This window comes from Podarcis pityusensis, assembly GCF_964106645.2.
Source record: "Podarcis pityusensis genome assembly, chromosome: 5".
Taxonomy (NCBI): domain Eukaryota; kingdom Metazoa; phylum Chordata; class Lepidosauria; order Squamata; family Lacertidae; genus Podarcis; species Podarcis pityusensis.
In genome coordinates, this window is record NC_138032.1 from 96,512,532 (window position 1) to 96,524,628 (window position 12,097).

The 12,097-nt window shown below is 42.2% G+C and overlaps 1 protein-coding gene and 1 long non-coding RNA gene across 4 annotated transcripts in view; both read left to right on the forward strand.

Moving 5' to 3' along the window:
* The window catches only part of PARVG (parvin gamma), a 30,785-nt gene that overhangs the window by 2,941 nt on the left and 15,747 nt on the right, over positions 1–12,097 (forward strand). For all 3 annotated transcript variants that reach the window (XM_081005721.1, XM_081005719.1, XM_081005720.1), the window contains exons 3-7: positions 2,485–2,609; positions 2,930–2,994; positions 5,540–5,642; positions 6,847–6,987; positions 8,116–8,231. In XM_081005721.1, the coding sequence (XP_080861847.1) occupies positions 2,534–2,609; positions 2,930–2,994; positions 5,540–5,642; positions 6,847–6,987; positions 8,116–8,231 (501 nt within the window). In that variant the 5' untranslated portion in view covers positions 2,485–2,533. The remainder of the gene's footprint in view (positions 1–2,484; positions 2,610–2,929; positions 2,995–5,539; positions 5,643–6,846; positions 6,988–8,115; positions 8,232–12,097) is intronic.
* Positions 10,923–11,924, forward strand: LOC308477290. The gene is made up of 2 exons (XR_013986450.1): positions 10,923–11,556; positions 11,588–11,924. It is a non-coding gene; the product is annotated as an uncharacterized lncRNA (long non-coding RNA).

Consider the following 12,097-nt stretch of genomic DNA (forward strand, 5'->3'; position numbering starts at 1 on the left):
GAGCAGTTCGTAAAGTACAGTGGTACCTTGGGTTACAGACACTTCAGGTTACAGACGCTTCAGGTTACAGACTCCGCTAACTCAGAAATAGTACCTCGGGTTAAGAACTTTGCTTCAGGATGAGAACAGAAATCGCACGGCAGCAGCAGGCCTCATTAGCTAAAGTGGTGCTTCAGGTTAAGAACAGTTTCAGGTTAAGAACAGTTTCAGGTTAAGAACAGACCTCTGGAACAAATTAAATTCTTAACCAGAGGCACCACTGTATCCAAATGTGGGAGGGGGAAGAAAGTTTTGAGAACTGGCTACAGAAGATTGCTGAGAAGCAAGCATTGATTTCTCTTCACCTGGGCATTTCTAAATGGTGGTTCTTACAAAGTTCACAGTAAGTCTTCAGTACTTATCTAAAAATAAAAAAAAGTGGTCTTGTAAAAATGCTGCCCTGTAACTTCCCACTACTTAAGTTAGGGGAAGTGTGAAATACTTAGAACCTTACAGAGGAAACATCTCAAACTGAGCTTCCTGTTCTCAGATCACACATCTGGGCAGTCTGCAAAAAGCCAATTACTGTGTGTGGTGCCCAAGGTTGTAAGGCAGGAACTGCTCTGCACATTCCTATTTAGGTTTTCGTGGGTGACGGGGATCGGTTTGGTTCTCATGTTAATGCAAACCTACCTAATTTGCACTTCCCAAAACGATGCATGAGCCGAAGCAGAACTATCCACTGAAATCCATTCTTCTCTGAATTTTTGATGCCACTCTCCAACCCAAAAAATATGTACAGAGGTGTGCATTAGAGGAAACTGTGCCTAAATGCATACATTAGCAAAATAGCATATGCAAAATAATAGAAAATTATTTGCAATTTTTTTATTTGCAAAATAGCATAGCAAAATAATAGAAAATTATTTGCAATTTTTTAAAAAGGATGTTTGCAAACTGATGAGAAAATGTCCAGACTAAAGTTTCTAAAAATGAGAAACCAAGAGGAACCAAAGCTCCATCCATCTCTGCTACTCCAGCTGCAGTGTTGAAGGAAGGCTTCCTAGATTTCTTTGGGAGCCTTGAAAACTGCAGTTGAAGGGACGTGTAAGACATGCATGTGTCTGTGTGCATCATGGTGTTTGCTGAGCTCTGAATTGGGAGCCTTGAGCTCTGGATTCAGAGTTTAGACATGAGCTCATTTGTTGCGTTCGCAAAGTAAAGGAAGGATTGAACTCTGATTAATAAGAATACACACAGAGGCTTGAACCAGCAAGACTCTGGGAAGGGTGCATATAATCGTGTCTCTCTGTGCTTGTCCGTGTCTGCAGCCCCCTGGCCCAGGCCGTTTTTTATTCACAAAAGAACTTTTTTACAGAGTGTTCGTAAGAACCAATCAGATTTCTTCTGAGCATTTCCACAAACCCACGTGAGGAGAAAGTTAAACCACTAAAACTAATTAAGCACAAATATTTCTGGGGTAAATAAGTTTAGAACTACAAAGAAGAGTATCTGGCAACCCAGGAGGTAATAAACAAGCAATACACATATGATAAGGAGGATGGCCAGGAGGACAGCGACCGTTATCACCTTAATGTGAGATCTGCTTCCTGGCCCTAAGATTAAGATCCTACATCAAATAAACTTGCCCACTGTCTTTGATGACCCAGGACGCCTGCCTGTCTAAGTGTGTACGTGATTAGTGAAGAGCAAGGAGAAATGGGCAGCAGAGGCAAAAGGGCATCAAAAGGGCATGAATGTAGAATCTTATGGGATTTAATCAGAAATTATTGTCAATATATCAAACCCAGTCAACACAATGTCTTCATCGTGGACACGATGGCTTGATGTATATTTTATAATTCCTCATGGTAATCCCATGTAATCCCTACACTCATTCTCCTCTATATTTCTTCTTAGGACTTCCTTTTATGAGCATTTTTATACTGAGTTAAATCAGAACTGGAGGTTCCAAAAGGTGGCTGGTATTAATATCAAAAGGTTAAGAGAAAGTCGTTGTGTGGGTTACAGCATTATTGTAAAAAAAAAGTAGATTTCATGTCTCCCCCTCCCACATCTCCCTGTCCTATTTATATTATCTTTCACCAGGCATTTCAGGCTTTAATTTATACCAGATGGTCAGTTTCCTCATTCTTCTCAATTATTTTCTTATTGTCAAGTCCATTTTTAAAGTCCTTGCTTTCCCCAGGATTTATGCTTGTTTTGGTTTGTGAGCCTGGTGTGAAAGCCTTTCATCAGTTTTGCAGTGTAGCCCCCCCACCCCCCTGCTGATTTGAATCCCTGAATAGTCAAAGGTTGTTCCCAGAAGAGCCCCATTTTACTGGAGGTAAATGTTTCAAAAGACACCTTGGGGTCTGGAGTCTTTGTCATCAAAATAAGATCAACACATTTGCTTCAGTTACATAGATATTATTGCCACCGCTTTAGAATTGCTCTCACCTGGGAACGGCTTGCTCACCTGTATTTTTCTGCCATGGTTTCTAGGGGAAGTAAACCCAGACTTCCTGTTTGCAAGGGGAAGGAAACCAAAGCAATGGAGCCAAGCTTCCTCAAAGCTTTCCCAGAGTTTCAAGTCAATCCATTCTCAGAAGAGGAGGACATTGCGCAAGGTATGTCGCCATAGAAAGTGTGATCAAATGTACAAAACAGATTCATTAATTCAATATTATTTCTAGACTTAATCCAGGAAGTGCCTCCTTGATCACCCTTCAAAAAAGATTATGTCACTTTGTATTCCCTTAATTATAATTTCAAATTTGTGATATTGACCATTTGCCTTCTGCTGTGCTGGCCTTCCTTCACGGGTCCAAATTATTAGACTTTTTTGCTTGAATTGGCAATTTGGTGATGAAATGGTGATGGTTGTTCTCAGGGCCTGGGTGAGTTAGACTATATAATTGTAACTGCTGTTTGTTTGTATCTCTTTTAGGAGAAAAGAGGAAATACATAAAGCCAACTTCTCGAAACGACCCAAAACTAGAAGCTCTACAAACAGTAATGCACTTTCTCCTTATTTTAGTTAGCTTATGGTTTTTTAACAACCGCATTTTCAAAGATAAAATTCCAAGTTGACAAACAGTATACTTGAGGAATATTTTGTTGGGCGGGCTGGTCCTTCTTCTTAACTGAACTCACTTGGGGGCTGGGGGGGAGCAATAGGGCTCCACCTGCCCTATACCTTTTAAACAGCCATGGCTTCCCCCAAGGAAGCCTGGGAAGAGAAGTTTGCTAAGGGTGCTGAGAGTTGCTGGAGAGCCCCATTTCCTTCACAGAACTACAATTTCCAGAGTTTCCTGGGAAGAAGGATTGACTGTTTACCACTCTGGGAATTTCAGTTCTGGAAGGGGAATGGGCTTTCCTAACAACAGTGTTAAAGTGACCCATCAGGCCTTAATCTGAAGTTGAGCATTTCATGTCGCCACTCCCATCCTGTGAAACCCTCTTCCAGCAGAGACACGGCAGGCATCTTCTCTTTTGACTTTCAGACATCTTTTCAAGACAGACCTATGGGGTTGTTAAAAATATTCACGAACAGCCTTAGCTGGTCATTTTATTGATTGTTCTGTACCACTTTCAATGGTTCATAAAGCTTTCATATTGCTGTATGCCACTCTGATATTTTATGAGAGAGCAGTATAGAAATACCAAGAGACTGCGATCTACTCACAGAGTTAAAAACTGGCAATGATTTACCCCATTTTGTGGGGTTCAGTTCAGATGTCCACTGATCTACTGGTAGATCACGATCTACCTGTTGTACGTGCCTGAAATAGCTCATCTCTCTCTCTCTCTCTCTCTCTCCCTCTCCCTCTCCCTTTCTCTCTCTCTCATTCCCTAAGCAAATGTGGAGTGCAGGTGGTAAGGAGCACTTGCTAGGAAAACTATGGGCTCCTGGGCAGAAAATGATGTTTGGGAACCATGGGAGCTGTCAGGGCCGACCCACACATGAGACAAGGTGAGGCGGCCGTCTCAGGCAGCAGAATCCACAGGGGCAACAGATCCCAATGTAGATCTTTATTCCCCCCTTGTTCCTGATGCAGATGTTCACTCACCCTTCTTCCCTAGTGGGGAAGGGGGCATCATTTTGTAGTTCATCTCAGGGACCGAAATGTCTTGGGATGGTCCTGGGAGTTCTAGTTCTCTCTGCCTCACAATTTGCTTTAGGAGGCAGAAGACGCTACAGATCCCAAACTCCCTGACAGGAAATGACACCCCTGTCCCTAGCAAGCCTCATCCTTGCATGTAACCATCTTTGCTTTCTTAAAAATAAGGGTTCTTTCTTTCTTTCTTTCTTTCTTTCTTTCTTTCTTTCTTTCTTTCTTTCTCACTTTCTCTCTTTCTCTCTTTCTCTCTTTCTCTCTTTCTTTCTTTCGCTTGGGAATAGAGAGGACTGGCAGCCCAGAGCTGTTTCAACCATTTTTAAAGCTTTCATGAAAACACTCAAGGATTATTAAAGTATTCTGCTTGAGCTTGAGACACCCCCTTGGGTGTCAAAGCCAGCTGAGAGGAAACTGCTTATTGCTACTTCAGACTGTCAGTAGCTTAGCTCTCCCACATACAGAAAATATCTCCACCTCCAAAACTAACGAAGATTCTAGCTTAGCCCTTTTACTGGCGTGTCCATTTTCAGCGTGCAGAGAGACTGCTTGTTTAGAGGAGCAGTCAATAATGTGAGCTTCATTCTCTGCCACTGGTTTTCTGGCTAAGTATGGGCTAGACTAGGCCTTGTATGGACTAGAGCCAGTGTGGTGTAGTGGTTAAGAGCAGTGGACTCGTAATCTGGGGAACCAGGTTCGCATCTCTGCTCCTCCACATGCAGCTGCTGGGTGACCTTGGGCCAGTCACACTTCTCTGAAGTCTCTCAGCCCCACTCACCTCACAGAGTGTTTGTGGGGGAGGAAGGGAAAGGAGAACGTTAGCCGCTTTGAGACTCCTTCGGGTAGTGATAAAGCGGGATATCAAATCCAAACTCCTCCTCCTCCTCTTCTTGCTCTCTGCAAGATGCTGGTGTGACGTTTCAGCAATTCGGGGATAATATGCCAGCAGGATAGCTCACTTGGTACAGCATGAAACTCTTAATGCTAGGGTCGTGGGTTCGAGCCCCATGTTGGATCAAAAGATTCCTGCATTGCAGGGGGTTGGACTAGATAACTCTTGTGGTCCCTTCCAACTCTACAATTCTATGATTCTATGAACTTTTTTGGTTAAAAATATATACTGGAATGAATTAAAATGTTAAAATATATTTTATTTCTGCACTTCAGATACTTATATGCTGCTTAATATTCAGAATTTCCAAGCAGTGTACAAAAGCATGCCACTCTTGTCAAGCGCATGAAATTTAACCAGAAACACACATATATGCTAAATTTAGGGCTCTTCCATTTTACTTTTACATTACAGTAACAACCAATTACAGAATTAGGATTCTTTGGCACAGATTGTTAAAGTAAATCTGATTTCTATCTTTTTTTAAAAAAAAAGAAGAAGTGAGAAAATACCCAAATGCAGTTATTCAAGACAACATTTCCCCCCACAGTTCTTTATGGATTGGATTAACACAACTCTGAAGCATGAACACATTGTGGTGAAAAGCCTTGAACAAGACATGTATGATGGATTGATACTTCATCATCTCATAGGTAAGCCATTTTTGTTTTAAATGTGGACATTTGGAAATACCTGTATTGTGAAATAAATCTCATTACAGAGTGACCTCCTATAATTAATATTTATTACCAGCTCTTTTTCTTAGCTTACATGCAGATCAACCAGATAACTGAAATATTCTGAAGCCTGAATGGCATGTTTCTTCTCCCACACTCTCTCTGAAAATTTAGTTTTCTATGTATTGGCTTTCTTGCAATTTGTTCCTGCCACAACTTAGTGTATCCTTGAAACACTTGCACACAGAATCAAGATCATCCTGTGCAGAAATAGCATGCATGCACACATGATGGTAGCATGTTGTTCTTGTGTGACCATCATGAGCAGATATTGTGGGAGCCTGACAGGAAGGGAGCAGCAAAAGAAAATAATTTTGAAGAATATAGAATGAAGAAAGAGAAGAAGGCCTTGCCAACGGCAGGATTTATGCAGAAGGGGAAAAGCAGAGACAAAGACTAACCCTCGAAAAGGACAAAACATAAGCACTGCTAGCCTTCAGTGACTGATAATTCATATGGCTTCGTGGTTCCTGCCACAAGTCCTTTATTTGCTGTTACCTTTTCTTTGTGTGTGTTTAGAGTTAGGGTAGGGGAGAAATGTGGCTAATTTGCACTTCTTGAACCAAAGAACAGCTATCCTTCAACATTCAAACTGCTTCAAATTTTGCAGTACACAAAACTGTGCATGCATATATTAGTGAAAATAACTTGCAAAATGCATTGTTGGATAAATTGCTTGAAAAATTGTGTAGATGTGGCAAAAATGCATATAAAAATAGGTATTTGGATAAATGTGGAATCATAGAAATCTAACAATACAGTATTTACAGTCCAGACCCCTGAGTGTTCTATAAGATACACAAAGGGATCTTTTGTCAATGACCTTTCACTTTCATTTCAACGGTTGCCCTGAATGCCCTAAGCCTAAGTGAATGAAGGACACACACCTATTAGCTGTTAGGCTTTTCTACAGCTTTTCAGGCACAAAATGGCTCTGGAAGAGGCTCACACCACTTAAAATTCAGTACACAATGCTGGAGGTTGGTGTTGTGTGAATTAAAATAAGACACTTTTGTACCAGGGCTTCCTGGAGGAATTAGAATACCCTGCAATAAATTGCTGAACCGGAAGTCAGACTATATTCTGCATCTTTCTTTCTTGTCTTCTTTTCAACTACTAGAGCAACTTGGATCCCTCAGTCTGGAAGTAGAGGAAATTGCATTGACAGAGAAGAAACAAAGGCTTAAACTTGAAATTATTCTAAAATCTGTGAACCAGTGTTTACAGCTAGAAGAAAGCAAACTGAAATGGAGTGTAGACTGTATGTACAAATGCAAAACACAAATCGGATACTGAATAATAATGTATCTCCTTCCTTTTTCTTATCTTGGGAATCTAGTGAAGTAAAAGAACCAAAACCCCAAACAAAAGTTGTAACTCCTGACAAACTCATGGCTAGGTTTCTTATAACATTTGCAGGAGAAACACAAAGGCACCCACCCACAAGAATATATCAGCATAAAAGTAATATTTTATATAAAAACCAGTCACCAGCACCCCAGTCTTCCCAAGAAACAAACCCAGGTCTGGACTATACAGATAAAAACAGCATTGATTCCCAATTGCTGGAGTCCCCAGGTGCTGAGTGCAAGTTTAGCCTTGCAGCAGATATTTCCTCCCAGTTAAATGAGTGGTGAGCATTAATTCCTGTGGAGGAAAGTTAGTGCTGCACTTGGAGACAAGATGGAGTGTGGGTGGAAAGCGACTTTCCATCTCTGCCTCTCTGTGGCCTGGCCCTTGCTGATTTCTACTGCATTTTCTACTGCTCCAAGGGTCCTCCAGACACACACTTCTGTCATAAGGATGACCATTTTGCTAACTAAAACAACAAGGGTTCCATTGGTGAGTGATTCTGAGGAACAGAGACTCAGGGCCAGCCTAAGCATGCATTTGTTTAGGACATCTTGGCCCACTGAGCTATAAAGCCCCGTCCTCACTTCTTCCAGTCGAAGAAGAGCCCCCCACCCTGGCACCACCAGGAGCTACATACCCCCGCAGCTTTAGAAAGAGTACCATTGTACAGTGGTGCCTCGCAAGACGAAATTAATTCGTTCCGCGAGTCTTTTCGCCTTGCGATGTTTTTCGTCTTGCGAAGCACGGTCCGTCGCAACTGCGCCTCTTCAAGCGGCTTTAAGAAAAAAGCGAACAGACTCGCAATACGTTTTCGTCTTGCGAAGCAAGCCCATAGGGAAATTCGTCTAGCGAAGCAACGCAAAAACTGAAAAAACCCTTTCGTCTAGCGAGTTTTGCGAGGCATTCGTCTTGCGGGGCACCACTGTACCGAAATCTGCTAGCATTTAAACCATTTCCAGATACGGTTTATTTATACGGTATTTCCAAATATTAATTGGTTTACACTTCATCCGTTTGCCTCGTCCTCTTATTTTAGCCATCTTCAGGAAGGACTTGCTGTCCACGTTGCATCTTCTGGTGGCCATTGCTGGCCACTTTCAACCAGAGCTCGCTATACCTCCGAACGTTAAGGTGGATGTAATAAACATAGAGGTAACGGAACAATTTTCCCTTTCTTTCTGCTCTCTGCTGAGCTTGTTAAGATTGTCTTTGCACCCTGAGTGAGGCAAGCATGCTGCAGTTAGAGAAACTGCTTGCGATGGTTGTGGGAGCAGGCACAGGAGCCAAGCATCGCCCCAGTTTTCATCCACACACCGACCTCAGAGAGGTGCTGTGGGGTAGGGATGGGGGGGGGGGATTTGGAGACAGTGCTTTCGCTTGCACTGTGATAACCATGTCACCATTCTGCAGCATAGTGTTAAGAGTGGTACCACCACGATTTGGTGAAGAAGGCGTGGGACCAGGATTGGTTTCGTAGGTCCACACTTCTATTTCTCACTTGCCTAGCTGTAGAGTGGCTGGGGATACCCAGCCAGATGGGCTGGGTATAAAGAATAAATTATTATAAATTATTATTATTACAGAATCAGCAGCCCACGTGACAGGCTGCAAGGCAGTGGGCAGTGCCTGGGAGACCCTGTGTCTTCCATCTCAGCTCCATCAGAAGTGTCATGGACCCTAGTACAAGGTGGATTGCAAACAAATATCCTCTCAGGGCTGTTTCTAGAACTCTGATTAATATTAGGAATATTAAAAACATGGATGCAAAATGTCAAATTCAAATGTTGAAAACAAAATGTCAAATTCAAATCCTCAAAACCTTAACGTGAATTTTTATAACAAAATTCAATTACGTTGGACTTTGCAGTTAGTTGGTGCTAAGTCTTATAAGCCAACCGAAGCCCTATTTATTCACCCAGACTTTGGGCTATGTCTGTGATGCTGCACTTTATAAATAGTTGTTTGACTGTGTTTGTGCTCTCCCCTTTTAACTGTCCTCTATTGTTTACTGGTTGTATGACTTGGTTGTGTTTTATTGATATAGTATCTGCTTTAGAATTATTTGTATAATGAAAAGCAACTAACAAAAAGAAATGGATAATCTTATGATTCTCTTGACATTTTATTATTAGATGTGAATATTATAAGCTGTCCTCTGAAGCAGTACCACATACTAAATACCATTACATATAATGCCATATCTGTTAAATGTTAAATACCATTGCATACCAGCAATTACATTAAATTAAACATTGCATGCTGACTATCAAATACTGTCAAATGTTCACTGTCAAATAACTAATTCTGAAATCAAATAATTGATGTTGAGATATCAAATGTTCACTGCATATATAGTAAATCTACTGAGATAATATGCAGTGAGTAATTGGCATCAAAATTTGCACTAATTCCTCATTTTATCACACTGTTAATAAGCTCATGTGTAATGCTAAGCTAAACCATGGCTCCGAGCTAACGTACAGGCTCCCAGAGAAGAGAAGAGTGGGACGCAGGTGGCGCTGTGGGTAAAACCTCAGCGCCTAGGACTTGCCGATCGCATGGTCGGCGGTTCGAATCCCCGCGGCAGGGTGCGCTCCCGTCGTTCGGTCCCAGCGCCTGCCAACCTAGCAGTTCGAAAGCACCCCCGGGTGCAAGTAGATAAATAGGGACCGCTTACCAGCGGGAAGGTAAATGGCGTTCCGTGTGCTACGCTGGCTCGCCAGATGCAGCTTGTCACGCTGGCCACGTGGCCCGGAAGTGTCTGCGGACAGCGCTGGCTCCCGGCCTCTAGAGTGAGATAAGCGCACAACCCTAGAGTCTGGCAAGACTGGCCCGTACGGGCAGGGGTACTGAGGCATCTAATCATAGCCTGCATTTTTATCAAGGCTTATAGTTTGATTAGGGTCTGTATTTTAAAATGAGCTTAAAGATTTTCAAATGTTTTATGCCAGGCAGAAGACCAGCTGCCTAAGTACTTTGTCAAGATGTTTATCCTCCTGGACAAGGGGGCCCCCTGATTTATAGCAGAAAACAATTCTCAAAGTCGTAAAAAGAGAATTACAAGCTGAGAGCAAGGTTACACCACCCTACATAATTAAGAGTTGGTAAATAGTAAAATCATTAAACTTGAGCCATATCTTTCTAAGGTTAAAGGCCAAGAGCAGATGGAAAAGAAAACATCTGGCTGGAGAAAGGGGAGTGTAAACAGAAGAAGAGGTTTCTTTCTTATTTTATTTTGAGGCTGTAAACTGATTCCTTCCTGTTACTTTGAGAAGATTTATTCTTCCAAAAAGCTATCTATGATAATGTATGAAATATACTGGCTTAAATGTAATTATGCAAAGGATCTAGAAAGAAAGAAATGTTAAATTCTTATTTCATAGAGTCATATTGCTGTAGGAGACCAGAGGGGCAAATGAGCCCAGCCCCCTGCCAGACAGGAGATGCCATCGAGCACTCCTGATATATGGTTGTCAGGCCTTTGTTTAAAGACCTTCAAAAAGGAGATCTTTCATTGATGATGTATGAGAATGTGAACCCAAGATCTCTGACATCTGTTTAAGATAAAAAAAATTTAAAACTATTAACCATCTGTTTTGGAGGGCAATAGGGCAAGGAGGGCAAGAGGTGAGCTGGTAATTAAGGTTCCTTGTTGAGACAAATGTAAGATATATGACTACTTATTTGTCATTTATAGATAGAAGAATATATAGCTTTTTGTATCCCATAAAAGGCAATAGGAAATGGGTGTATCTTTTAGGATTGGTTGTAGCAATCAGCCAATAGGAAATTCAACCAGGCTGATTGGACAGAGGCAGCCAAAGGAGGAGCAAGGGAGCTGGGCTGAGGGAATATAAGTGCTGGCCATAATGGCAGGAGACCAGGCCAGAGCTTGGTAACCATATACCACTGTGCCTCTCATTTATTTGTCTGACAAATAAATTATTATTTTAATTTCTCTATTGCTGCGTTGAATATTTCATTCCAGCTAAGCGTTAACCACAAGCAGGGTGCTACATTTTATGGTGCCTGCGACTCGGATAAGTGGTCTGCTGGAACGCAGCCCCTTCGCCTTACTGGGCAGGGTACAAGAGAGAGGACCACTCACTGCTTACCCAGCGCGCACTGGGAAGTTTTTTTTCCAGGGGAATGCAGAAGTCTCGTCTGTCTGATACCCTGCCCACTGACGGCGACGGACCGGGGGGAACCAGAGAAATAAACAGGCAACCAACTAAGGGTAAGTGCACTAAGGGGTTTTTGGCCCTCCAATTAATTGGGAGGAAGAGAAGTCTTGATCAAACTTCTGCGTCTCAGTAAAGGGGAACTGAGTACGCTAGGTGGTTGGGTACATCAGATGGTGATCTGGTGTAGGGAAAGGAAAGGTTGGGAGGTAGAGTATGGTGAAGTATCCAGCGCATTGTATGTGTGAGAAAGTACAATTTGTAGCTGACCTGAGTGTGGAGTGGGTAGTACTTCGGTTCCCGGTAAGGCGACTTCACCCGGGCAAGGAATCTCACGAAGCGTGTGTGTGAGTGACTGAGTGGATACTTCACAGGGCCATACAATGGGAGTTGGGGGTTCAAAGGGGGAAAATACACCTCTTGAATGTATGTTAAATAATTTTAAGAAAGCCTTCTCAGGGGCATATGGAGTCAAAATGACGCCAGAACGCTTGAGAACGTTATGTGAATTAGAGTGGCCGAAACAAAATACTGAATGGCCATCTCAGGGAACCTTTGATATAAATTTAGTAAGCAAACTTTGGTCTAACATCGCCAAAGAAACTGGAGGGTGCCCAGAACAATTTTCATATATAGATTCTTGGCTGAGCACATTAAATAAAAATCCTCCATGGATAAGGGAATGCAAAGTCAAACGATGCAGATTGTTGGCTGTAAAAGCCGAAGCTAGGAAAGGAATCTTGCCAAATAAACTCAAACCCATTTTTGAGGGACCAGAGGAAGAGGTGCTTCCACCTCCACCCTATGCTCCACATCGAAGGGAGCCTAATCCAAACA